Source organism: Bombus terrestris, chromosome 9 (genome assembly GCF_910591885.1).
Source record: "Bombus terrestris chromosome 9, iyBomTerr1.2, whole genome shotgun sequence".
Classification (NCBI taxonomy): Eukaryota; Metazoa; Arthropoda; class Insecta; order Hymenoptera; family Apidae; genus Bombus; species Bombus terrestris.
Window position 1 is genome coordinate 16,480,980 of NC_063277.1, and position 12,579 is coordinate 16,493,558.

A 12,579-nucleotide genomic window follows, 5' to 3' on the forward strand; every position below is an offset into this window, starting at 1 on the left:
AAAATTTCTGAATAGAATTCCACTTGTTTCTCGCCAGCATAATCAATCGATACGATTGTTAAATGCCAATATAATCAGTCGTTATGATTATTTAATCTCCTCGGTGTATCTTTAAAAATCTTGTCGTCGTGATTTTTCCACTACCTCCTCGATGATCCTATCTTACACAATTTGTCCAACCAATCTTTATTACAATCATTCGACCTCACACCAGTTCGCAAAAAGACCTAATCATCATCTTCCTTACTCTTGCAAACATCATCCGTGGAACCTTTAATCATACTCTTCTCAACGAATCTCTTTTTCGTCCTATTCACAGTTTCATGCTCTTTCCTCCTCCCTCAACATCCTACGATCAAACAGATCCTTCGTCGTCAAAGACTACTCGCTATACTTAACCAGCTCGTTTCTCCTTGGTCGTACGATTCTCAGAACGCGAATAAGAGGAGGAAGAAACAAACAAATCAGCGAATACTCGACTGCACTGTCATTTCTAGTCTCCTAGTCGAGATTACAGTACTACGGTACAGGACGATGCGATCATTATTACAGGATGGCTGGTTCGATCCTGTAATTTACGTTGAACAAGTGCTTCTTCCAAGATCACCGAACGCACGGCAAACGATCACTTTCCTGTGACAAATTTGACGCGTGCCAATGATGATTAGACGTATTTCGACCGTACTTGAACCAATCTTACGTAAATCGAGGTAGAACCAGGGGCAATTATCTCGTTTCCTGCTGTACGCTGTCAGACCTTAACACCAGCTATTGTCTCTGTTTGTTCTCGATATAAATATCGTCCCACGGGATTCGCTACTGCACACTGTGATACCAATAGGAAAGCACGCGAAACCAATCGATCTTCGTTCAGGAATTAAGTTTTGATACGTCGATTGAAAGATGAAGACCCTTGTGACTTTTACTTGCCTGTTGGCCGCCGTGGTAAGTGCTTGTCGATTTTTTAGAAATTAACCAGATAACTGCGATAAGAAGGAGGTTCGTTTTTCAGTAATTCGAGTAAATCGATATAAATCAATTATAGATCGATTAAAGACAAATCAGTTTTTGAAAAGTGTCATAAATCAACAGATGTTAACAGTAGTAGCAGAATGCTGCATCTTTTAATCTAAAACCTGTATACCTTTCTTTCTCTTCTCATAAATACAATTTAAATATTAGAACTGTCTTCCTTACTGTTGCATGACTTTTTAATTTTCTCGTTCGATTTTTTTTTTTTTTTTTTTTTGTTTTGTTTCTAAGACTAGTTTTTCTAAAATTAAAAAATGTTTCATCCTCGAATATTATAACGAACGCCTCAGTTTATAAATATTATAATAAATTAACAAGTTTAACTGTGATGGATAAAGCATCCAGTTAAGAATGGTTTGCAAGTTTGTATTTCATCCGCAGTGTCGGCCAGTTCTTCTTCAGTTTCGATCGAGATCTTCGAAATTAGCGATCAGAGTATTCATTTTTGCCATTTGCCACAAAGAGTGTAGAGTAAATAAAGGAATGAATTTTTGGTGTTTATGGCGATAATTCCATTAACAAACGTATTATTGCAAGATGGATTAGAAAGTTTAACGATGAAGATTACTCGATGATCACGAAGATGAAGTTCACCAGAGACTTGGAAGATGAAAGACGAAGTGGCAGGCCGATAACAAATAGCGGTGAAATAGCAAACTTGATTGAACGAAATCCAAGACATTCGGCAACGGAGATTGCCAACATATTGCACGTTTCAAGCCAATCAGTTGCATTGCGTTAAAAAAGAAACTTGGTGCGATGAATAGATGTGACGTGTTATTTAAAAATCTAAGGAATCGCGACAGAGCTTTTTGCATAACATATTACTATCGATACTACTTTTTCTATCATCTGCGTTCCTATATTTTTCAATATGTCAGTTTTCATAAATTCGCAGTCTAATATTAACATATTCTTTAATCCTTAAGGGCTATCATGGATGAAATTTCACCACGTGCGAACTCTTTTTAATTTTCTCTTTAATATCGTCGTCTAATAATACATCATCGCAATGTTATTTATAATCACACGGCGAACAATAATTCTTTGGCTTTTATCAATAATCTTTTTTGCAGACGATTGTGCGCGGTATGGATCAAGACGCCGTAATCGGAAAATACATGGAGTACTTGATGCCGGATATCAAACCGTGCGCCGACGAGCTTAACATCGCAGAAGGTAAAATCCCTTAAAACATCTTTTAATTCAACGAAATATATTCGAAAAAATATTAGATAAAAGAATGTGTGTTATGATTATCACGTTTCAGACACTGCAACGAACATCCAGCAACCGAAAGCTGACGCTGACATCAGGAAGATGGGTTGCCTGAAAGTCTGTGTGATGAAACGAATGAACGTGGTACGTGTATTGTTGACCAAACAATCGGTTAACTTCGATCGATTGGTTTTAATCATTTTTTTTCTTCTATCTTTTTTATCTAGTTGAAAGGTACCGATTTCAATATGGAGCCGGTGTACAAAATGATAGAAATCGTTCACGCTGGCAACGACGAAGATATTAAACTTGTGAAGAACATCGCAAATGAATGCAGTGCTGGCAGTAAGTATCGATGTTTAGTTTTGATCGACGCTCGACAGTTTTATAATCTTCGAATTTTTCTAATTACCTCGCAAAGAAATCGAAAAATTAGTACCAATCTCTCGAAATTATCTTTCTACCTATACGATTAATATTTTGTTTCTCGGGTCTGAGCATCGTGAACAAACAAATTAGCGACCCTGAGCGGCTATCCTTGATGTTTAAAAATATAATTTTAAAGTATCAAACAGACGCTATATTCAAAATGACAACGCGAACAGAGCTTCTTAAATGCTGAGAAATTGTTATTATCTATAATGTTCGTACACATTTGCTCTCCATATTTATTAACTCGAACTACTTGCTTTGTTATAGCCAAAGGAGAAACAGACGAGTGCAACATCGGTAACAAATACGTAGACTGTTACATAGAGAAGTTGTTCAACTAATAAGACAGTCGACCAAATATCATTCGTCGAAGGCTATGAAGTTGTAATCGTTCGAATTACCACGTGTAGTACGTTTAATAAAATGATGTAAGAGATACAGCTCGTGGTGCATCCTTCTCTAACTTCATAAATATTAATCGAACCATCGGTGTCGCGTGTCAATTCTTTTTATCGTTAGTGATGCAGCCGAATAATAAACGAGCCTTCCGTAATAAAAATCGTCTCGCCGATTAAATCTTCTCTACGTAGCCGCTCTTCTAGCTTACAAATTTATTCAATTTAAGAAATTTCAAAATATTTTACCACGCGTACGATGTGCACATCGAACTTCCCTGTGATAAGCATTCGACTCTACTTTCGCGAACCAGTGCACGCGTCATCAATAATTTCTTCGTTTAACCGATAGTTGGCGATATTTCGCGATTCATGATCGATCTATCGGTCGATGATCGCGAGGCACGGACATCCGATATTCGAACAAGAAATTTACATTTCTGACTTAATATTCCACCTGGGTCCGGAGCCGAATCCGCGATTCCATCGAAAACGTATCCGACGTCTGTAATCGGTCGTAAAGCCGACCATTTGCAAAAGTGTCTCCGTGTCGTGTCTTCGCTGTCGCGTAAGGTCGTCGTAACTTTATTCCATCCTGTATGCCAGCCAACTTCGACCATTACGGGCTACATTATACCGCCTCACAACGTGAGTCGCTTACGCTAACGCGATCGTTGCTCGTCGTTCACTACACAGCATGCTGTGAGTCAAGCATGGACAACCTCGTGGATTATGAAGAACGACAGCGAGAAAAGAATGATATGCTTTTGATATTTAATACGTTTACTTTCCTAAAGATACAATGAAATATTCTTTAAATTCCCAGATTACGCTTCATGGGATGATAGGGAACTAATGTTACGAATCTATTTCATCCTTTTGTTGTATCTGTCTCTTGAGAAAGGAAGCTACGAATTAAAAATCCATTAAATCAATGTGAAATATGTAGAAATGAAATATTGTGAAAATATAATAATTAGACTGTATAGCACGATTCCTAAAATATTTTAATACAGTAACAAACACAAACCAAAATACGTAATAGAAAATGACTATTAACATCGAGATATTCGAGTTACAGAAAAATAAGATGGAAAATAATAAATAACGGACTCACGGACTCAGTTTGTACGTAATTAAAAAATTCAGAAATTCTGTATTCGTGTGTCTACACCTTTTTAATCTCTTTTATGTAGTAAAAGATCGCGAAAGGAGAAAGAAAGGAAGAAGAGAAAAAACAAATAAAACCTCTCGTTGCTTTCAAGATGAAAAATTTCCATACACGATCACAATGCATCAGTTTTCACCGTGAAATATCCCGAAAGCATACATTCACGCGATCGTATGTATACCGGGTGGTCGTAAAACATTGACCTGTTCCACGTTGAAATGCACACAGCGTTCGTGTCTCGAGTGCAGGTTAATTATTCATAACGCGTTAACTCCGCAGTGTTTATTCATAAGCCAACCGCCGCCACCGCCGTGGTGTTTGCGTGAGTAACGATGCCCCGAATCGGCTTCGTTTAATCTCATTCTTATTAATGAAACACCATGGATCGCTCTTGGAAAAGCCGAGCAACCACGACTCCAGGAAAGACGAAAGTTCACCGAATATTTTAAGTGCAAGATATCTTTTTCATTAAAATCTGGGGTAACGATAATTATCAGTGAAATTAAAATAGTAACAGTGCGAGAGTTAGTATCTTACAATTAGTTTAAACGATCTTGGTCCACTTTCCAAGCTCTTTCTTTGAGAATTACGCGACGATTAATCGGAGATAAAATAAAATTTTAATAGTATTAGAATCTTTCCTTCGATCTTTAAAAATTTCAGAACAATTCGGTGACGATGGAACGATGGATATTATTTTGATACGTAAATAATGTTCTTATTTGGAAGAGTACAGAATATTCGAAGCAGTAGTATCAAAATTATCCCCATCTTTGCGTCTTTCTTTCCTTATTTTCATTTTTCTCTTCGTCTTGGATAAAACCATGCAGCTTTCTCCTCTTTTATCTGCATCCCGTTGAAGTAACTAAAATTATATCATTGTTTAAAACCACTCCGTTCTTTCTCTCGTCGTTCTTTATTGCCTCGAATGTCGTTGTTTCATTTTCGCTGACTAACTCACTTTTTACACGTACACATAAAACAATTTTGGTTAAAATCCGATATGTTTGTCAACTGGGACACCGTTTTCATGGTCGACGATAAATATAAGCAGAGATGCTTTGCAGTCGCGCAGTTTGCATACTTTTTCGCAGAAACAGCTTCTGAATTTCTCGTTGACATCGTGACAGTGATTTTAAAAGATCGTAATCGTTTGGAAAGATGAAAGGATATCTCGCGATTCTTGTCCACGTTCTTTCCGCAAACGTAAGTACACGCAACAACGTCTATTTTTGTGTAGGTAAAATAATTATATAATAATATATAAATAATTGAAAATTTCTACAATTTTAGATTTGTAAAGTTCGTCGATGTAATTACGTAATATTTGAATAAATTATTTTCGATTGCTTTTTACTGCTTTCTCTTTCTCTTTCTTTAGTAAGTTTCTTTGCAACTATGAAAGAAGATCTCTTCGCATAAATAAACTTATAATGTTAAAATACGAAACGAAAATATTTTGTTACACTAATATTTGTATAGCGTTGGCATGAACAGCATTGCAATTTTTTATGCAATACAGGATTAATTTGTAACATATAATACATTGAAATGTTAAACATTTGAGAGCATGATAGGTGTATCTGATATTAACTGGATATTAAATGATCTGTATATTAACCGGACCCAAAAAGTTTTGTAATTAGCATGATACTTCTATGCACTCTACGTTAAAAAATAATCAATTATTACGATTGAAGTAATTACCATCTACTACAGATACTCGCCCGAGCAAGCAATCTAATACAACTCACGAAAATGTTAAACATTGATATAAAGGATATACGGCAATGTTTGCACCAGAGCAATTTAACTGACAGTATGTATTATAACATAACTAATAATTTGCTTCTAAATAATTTATTGTATATAATTTCGCGATTCTTTTCTTTTTTTTTAATTCCTTAGAAAATTCTGGATTTTACATTTTCCTTCATAATTCTCATTTCTATTCCAAAAGATATTGCCAATGTAAACATATACGTGGTAAATTATTAAGTAATAACAAGTAAATAAAATTCGAGTACGATTCTGTTTAAAAGATTAGAAAAGAGAGAAATTATTATAATTCATGTCCACAAAAATAATATATATTTGATATTTGTCATTCCTAATGATTTTACCAACGAGTATAGCGGATTTGATAAAGTTGGACGTCATTTTCCAAGCGAAAAATATAACACGCGAAAACCTGGAAGACGTCATGTTGGACTCTGGTTGTTTCATTATATGCGTTCTGGACAAAGCTCACATGGTAAACGTTGATTATCGTTTAATTCTTTAATTATCTAACGACTTGTCGATATTTCAAAAATTTTATTATTCCATAATGTTTGCAGGTTGAAGACAAGAATATTCGATTCGAATATTTATTAGAAACGGCGGAACGCAATAATTTCCCCATAGCAACGAATCAAACATTGAACGAATGTTGCAAAATGGGTAAGTTTGAATTTGTCGTCAAAGTATGAAACTCAATCTATAGCGCCAGTTATTACAAAATCTAATATAGCGACCGATGAAATCGTAAACTATCGACCTGAAAAATAACGTTAATGTCTTTTTCCTGGAAATATTTTCTTTAAATGTCGGTCACAGATAATATATTCGAACAGTCATTTGCTGTTATCAATAGTATTTGAAATTATATAATCAGATAGAAACATATAATGAGAACAGAGTGTCGTGGAAAGTAAATGAAGAATTCCTAGGAATTTACGGTTCAAATGAAATTTTGATTCCACGTAATCGATATTAAATAGCAAATAGAAAGTAACATCCACGTTATTAGAATTCTTAATCAACAGCGTTTAACGTGCGAAATAAATATAAACAGAATAAACTATTCGAGGAACTACAAAGAATAAGCTACGATTATTTACAAATTACATACTTAGATAACATTTTCCTACTCTCTTTCACAGATTAGAAGTCGTACATGACGTACACTAACGCTCACAAGTATTTTGATGCCTTTGCAATATATTTCAGATACGTATATTGTGTATACATTTCGAATAAAACCTTTTGATTTAATTTTCGCCTCTGATCTTAACTCGGGTGACCATTTACGATTAATAGATATCGATAAAGTCAATATTTAAGCCTGATATTCTCTTTCGTTGTTCCCTTTCCGAAATGAAAATTATATTTCAAGGTAGTTTCTGATGTTAGAGCTATCGAATCAGACAAAACGTAGGCTAGTATCGGAATTTGTTATTTTTACGGTTATTAAAAGCACGTAACTGTCGTCGATAATATCAGCGTATTATCTTCATAAACATCTATTTCATTGTTTCAGCGCAAGAACAGGACGACATTTGTAAGAGTGGATTCGTTTTTGCAACTTGCTCCTTAAGACAAAGTGGACTATAACAAAATAAATGTTTATAATGTAACCGTATAAAGTATAGAAACATATTATTATAACATTGAATTGTTCTTGGTAAGAGAATTTATACCGATCACATGTTATACGTTGATAAGTTTTTTTCTCTGTCTCATTCCCCTATCGATGGCACAATGAATATTTCGTTGAATATCATCCGTGTGCATGTTGTGAGTCGTAAAATTATGCTGCAAATAGACGACGATTTCCACGAAAATTTTACTCGTAAAAAAAAAAGATTCAAATCGATTGGCATAATTCAGAGTTAGGTATCAGCAAAAGACAAATTACCTATATTCCTGTCAAATACGAAACATCTCCCAATAATCTTTCTCTGCCTAGCTTACAGGTAATAGAATTGATTTTCAATCAAATTTAGTCTTCTTGAAAAGCTTCTGTTTTACCAATTCAAATTGAAACGTCTCTAATGAATAAAAGATGGATGAAAATATGCGATCGATGAAAATATGTATCTTAACGAACTGCAAATACATATAAAAATTATTACTATACATATCTATCGTAATCATAGATAATTCACCTCATAAACTCGTAAATGTTTACTATGTTTCCGGGAAATTAAATTACGTAAACCCATTATCAACGACGATCAATCTTCTACTTCTTATTCACCTATGAGGTATAAATAGCAAGGCGAAACGCTGACTAACCAGTCGAATAAGTTCCTTTCGCATATCGAAAGTATTGTTTAAGTACGTGCTCTTCTTCCGCAAACACTTTGCATATCAATATCACGAAAAACGCAAGCATGAAGACTGTCGCCGCTCTTTTCTGTGTACTTTACTTCGTATGTTGCGGGGTATGTCTTTGACCGGTTTAAAGTTTCCGTGGCTGAAGCTCGATTACGCTAAACGTAGAGAAGAGAAGACGTAGACGATGCTGTAAAATTGAATTTCGATAATATCACAGAATCCATCGTTTCTCTTAACTACATTCGAAAATTTAATATTTTTCATTTTCGTAATTTTAGGTTACTGCCAGTGAGATATCAGACACGTGCTTGAAACAAATGGATCTTACCATCGGTAAGTAGAAACTCGTTAAAAAGCAATATAGATACGTTTTAACATATTTCATGGTGCCATACGATTTTATCAATAATAAATTGGAACCAGTGAAACGAGTACTGTTTACGTTTCAACGTAAATATTTTCCATTGAAAAAAACAAAATTAAATAGATGGCTCGAAACAAAAATAAATAATAAGGAAAATACTTCTTCGATAGCCGATCTCCCAAGTTTAGCTCACGACAACAGCCCTGAGGTAGCGAGAAAACGTGGATGCCTCGAAGCCTGTGTGATGCAGAAGATGGGTCTGGTACGTAAAGTCTCATTCTACTTAGCATAGTCGAGCATGGAGAATTTATCGAACAAATGCAACTTAGGTTCCTACCGACGAAGAGTATAATAAAAAGAAGCAAGCTCAAATAACATACAAAATTAATATACCGCTAGTACAACAGTACGTGTTAGTATATCAGATCCCTTACGATAATATAATAATTAATTTATGTACAGTGAATAATTGTATTTTAAAAACTAAATATAGAATATCAATAAATGTAAGAAGATATTTGCGGCACAACACAGTACGGATTTTGGAAAACTGTGATGCAGAAAATTTTCGATCAGCGAAAATATTCTGTATTAAAGTTATAAAATTGTAGAAATAATGAAAATTAATTCTTTACTTTAAGTTACCTTTCTCATCCGTCGAAAGTGACATTTTTCGATATGTATACTTACTAGCATTGTCTACAATATTGCATCTGTTTTAGATGAATGGCAACGTTATTAACACACAGAAGATCGACGAACTGCTCGACAATATATTGCCTGACGGTGAGAACAAGGAGATCGTTCGCAATAATGTACACCAATGTGCCAAGGATGGTACGTTAATCGGACAAATGATAACGTGACTTTTCGCACCAGTACCAGTTCTTTCACACGTTTCCATTCTTTCTTATTTAGCTGCGAACGACGACCAGTGTCTGGTTGCTCAAAACTTCGCCCAGTGTGGCCTGGAACACTTGAAACTCACTGCTCGTCAGCTGCTATCAACAATTGCATAAATCGTCAAGATATTTTTTTAAATACAACAAACGTCGAAGACTCCGCGATACATGTGATTAACCGAATCAATTGTAAAACTTGTGAATAAAACGAAAAGCACCGTACTCTTCGCTTTTGTTAAGATGACACTTGTTTCTGTGTGAAAGTTAAACAAAAATGTGGATAACTAGCGACTAGCCAGTAGGTTAACGATTTGATCGAAATTCTCATGTTCGAACGGAAAACCTTTTATCGCGGGATCTTTCTGCAAGAAAAACTACGAGATAAGGTCATTCTCCGCGCAGTATTTATAATTAACGTAACCAAGCGTAAAAAAGACATAAATAACGACACAAATAAGCTACGTTGTGGGAGACGTGTACATTCATCGCTGACACGTTATTTCCCTATTTTTCAAGCAATTAAAACGCAAACAAGACCAAGGTTAAGATTACACCGTGGAAATTGCCGGAAAGTTATTCAATCCGATTAACCTTGTACATCTGCAAGCTTTCCGCTTTAAAATTTCATAGATCGCAACGTGAGCTGGGTACCTCGAACACCAGAAATTGTAACGTCGTGTTTTGTCTCGCGTTTAGTCCACTCGATTTATTTCCACTGCTCGCGCGTTACTTTGCGCACAGATAAGCGATTACGTGATCACTCGTGACCAGGTGCACGAACGCCTTTTTTTTCTTCTTTAACCTTGTTTTTGCTCTATTATTGGTTATTACTAGATCTTCAAGGTTGCATACAGGGAACAAAATAATTTGTTGTAATTATTCGTTCGTACTCGTGTTGGTCTAAAACAGATACCTGGAAGAAGCGTTTCTATGAAATTGCAGGGACACCTCCTACTCTATCGCCAGAGGTTGGTTTACCGACACTTTCGTTGTCGATACTTGCTTTCTCGCAAGTGTTTCCACGCACCAATCAGCTCCGACAAATAAAACTGCCGATGTGACTTGTGTATAAACCGAATTTACACCGTTTCACATTGCACGATCACCGCAGATGATTCCTCCACGGTGAAAGTGTAGAATGAAAGCCAGAGTATTTACGGTATTTACAGTTCACTGTATCAATACTCCGGATGAACACTTCGAGCGTATTTTTGAACGGGGAATATGACCGTATAAACTGATTGTTAAAAAGTCCATTTGTTCGAATAATATATTACAAATTGGCAATTTTCTTATTTAATATTTCTTGTGGATATTTATCGATTTTTACGTAAACTTGTTTATGCCAATTGCACAGCTCGAAATACGGATAAATCAAAATTTTGATTTGTTTTCGAAAGTAAAGAATATAGTTATTGTTGAAATTACAGTCTACATTAGAACAACCGGCGGAGATGTTGCAATTCGAAGGAGCTATGATGAAATTAATCCCGCGTAAACATGAATTAAAAATCAATTAAAAGCGATTAATAAGCATTATTAACAGGGAATACTTTTTAATACTGTGTGTCTTCTTTATGTCGAGATAAAATCTCTAAACATAGTTGTACACGCGACGACAAATTAGCTTATGTTTATCTTATCGTTTCCAATGTAAGTGCTTCATAATTCCATCAATTCTTTCCAAAGTTACCTTATTTCTACAATATGAAAATTTGAGATGTCTTTCTCTCTCTTTCTCTTTCCCCCAATCTTCATAGTATAAACAATGTTTAAATAAAACATTTAAGTGAATCTTCGGGATTTTTCTGATTGCATTTTAGGACGCGAAAATTTTCGTCTAAACGCAATCCAATTAGACCAGCGACCACCTAAGCTGACCACCTTGCGCTTTACAGCGCTACAGATTCCTAGAATAACAATTTTTATTAAACTACGAGTCATCTGTAGCACACTCTAGTAATATATTTACTAAATATATTATAATATATAAGTTCCACTTATCCGTAGGACAGTATCCTGCACAAACAAACATCAATGATAATCGTATTCCTTAATTTGGAAAACGTCAATTCCAATTTGTTCGTATTGGTTTCCACACTCATCTTGTACAATACGTGTACAAAGTATGTACGAACTGGTTGTCCAAAGACGCATTCAACATGAGTTTAGCAGCGAAGAAACATACAGATTCTCCAACTTGCAAGTTACGACCCTACGACTAGTAACTACGCACCATACGACCAAGACAGCGATGCCACAATAGAAGAAAGGATGCAACTAAAACCAACAAGTGACAGACGTCGTTAGATTCGGCTCTTGGATGGACTTGGATTCAGCTAACCGCCTGTCGTAACTTCTCTGCTGGAATGGTCACAGGATAACGACGCCCTAATCCCACACCGACATGGGAGATACAGGACGAAAACGAACCCGCTACACCGATCGCTGGGATGCGCTGTAGCCACGACGGCAGAGGTACAGCAGACGGAAGACGTCTACGAGTTACAACCTCGACCAGCGTAGGGAAGTAACAGTTACGGACTGTTTCGTCGACGATTCAACGCAACGTAACGACGTACATACGACGACTAACCGCTCGTGCATTAGACACGCTCGTGGCTAAATTGCCTCGAGCATAATAGAGATGCAAAAAAATGTGCTGGCTGAAAAAATTAACCAAAACATCTTAACGAAGCAGAATATATAAACGAATACAAATACCCACCGTCCAATGGAAGCATCAGAGGAAGGAGATAGACGCCACAAGATTTCAGGATATCGTTAACCACTGACAGGAAGGTGATGCGGGGACACTCCCTACTCCTCAGTCAGAAGCCAGAGATCTACGCCGTGACACGCCGATAAAACACTTTTCCTTTCCTTTTCCCATCCTTCTCCAATTCTCAAATTACAACCCTACATTACGTAAGAATCATTGTCAACAACAATTAATCTTCTATG

The 12,579-nt window shown here is 35.9% G+C and overlaps 1 protein-coding gene and 1 long non-coding RNA gene across 3 annotated transcripts; one reads left to right on the forward strand and one right to left on the reverse strand.

The window, feature by feature from the left end:
* Nucleotides 1–792: 792 nt before the first annotated feature.
* LOC100648681 lies at nt 793–3,122 on the forward strand. Its single transcript, XM_048408957.1, has 5 exons — nt 793–945; nt 2,109–2,211; nt 2,303–2,394; nt 2,478–2,595; nt 2,950–3,122. The coding sequence occupies exons 1-5, from the start codon at nt 904–906 to the stop codon at nt 3,021–3,023; spliced, it is 429 nt and encodes a 142-aa protein (XP_048264914.1). The 5' UTR covers nt 793–903; the 3' UTR covers nt 3,024–3,122.
* LOC125385683 lies at nt 2,743–12,485 on the reverse strand. Of its 2 annotated transcripts, none has more exons than XR_007225214.1 (3): nt 12,344–12,485; nt 7,710–12,281; nt 2,743–7,617 (listed from the first exon to the last, which is right to left on the reverse strand). It is a non-coding gene; the product is annotated as an uncharacterized LOC125385683 (long non-coding RNA). The 2 variants fall into 2 exon arrangements; XR_007225213.1 differs by lacking the exon at nt 2,743–7,617 and having other exon boundaries at nt 7,745–7,824; nt 7,928–12,281.
* Nucleotides 12,486–12,579: the final 94 nt, after the last annotated feature.

Bases quoted from the DNA above. Each gene is read 5' to 3' on its own strand.
- LOC100648681 (XM_048408957.1), top strand. From the start codon at position 904: ATGAAGACCCTTGTGACTTTTACTTGCCTGTTGGCCGCCGTG. The intron at 2,212-2,302 runs GTAAAATCCCTT...ATCACGTTTCAG, and splicing joins CGAGCTTAACATCGCAGAAG to ACACTGCAACGAACATCCAG. The intron at 2,395-2,477 runs GTACGTGTATTG...TTTTTTATCTAG, and splicing joins TGATGAAACGAATGAACGTG to TTGAAAGGTACCGATTTCAA.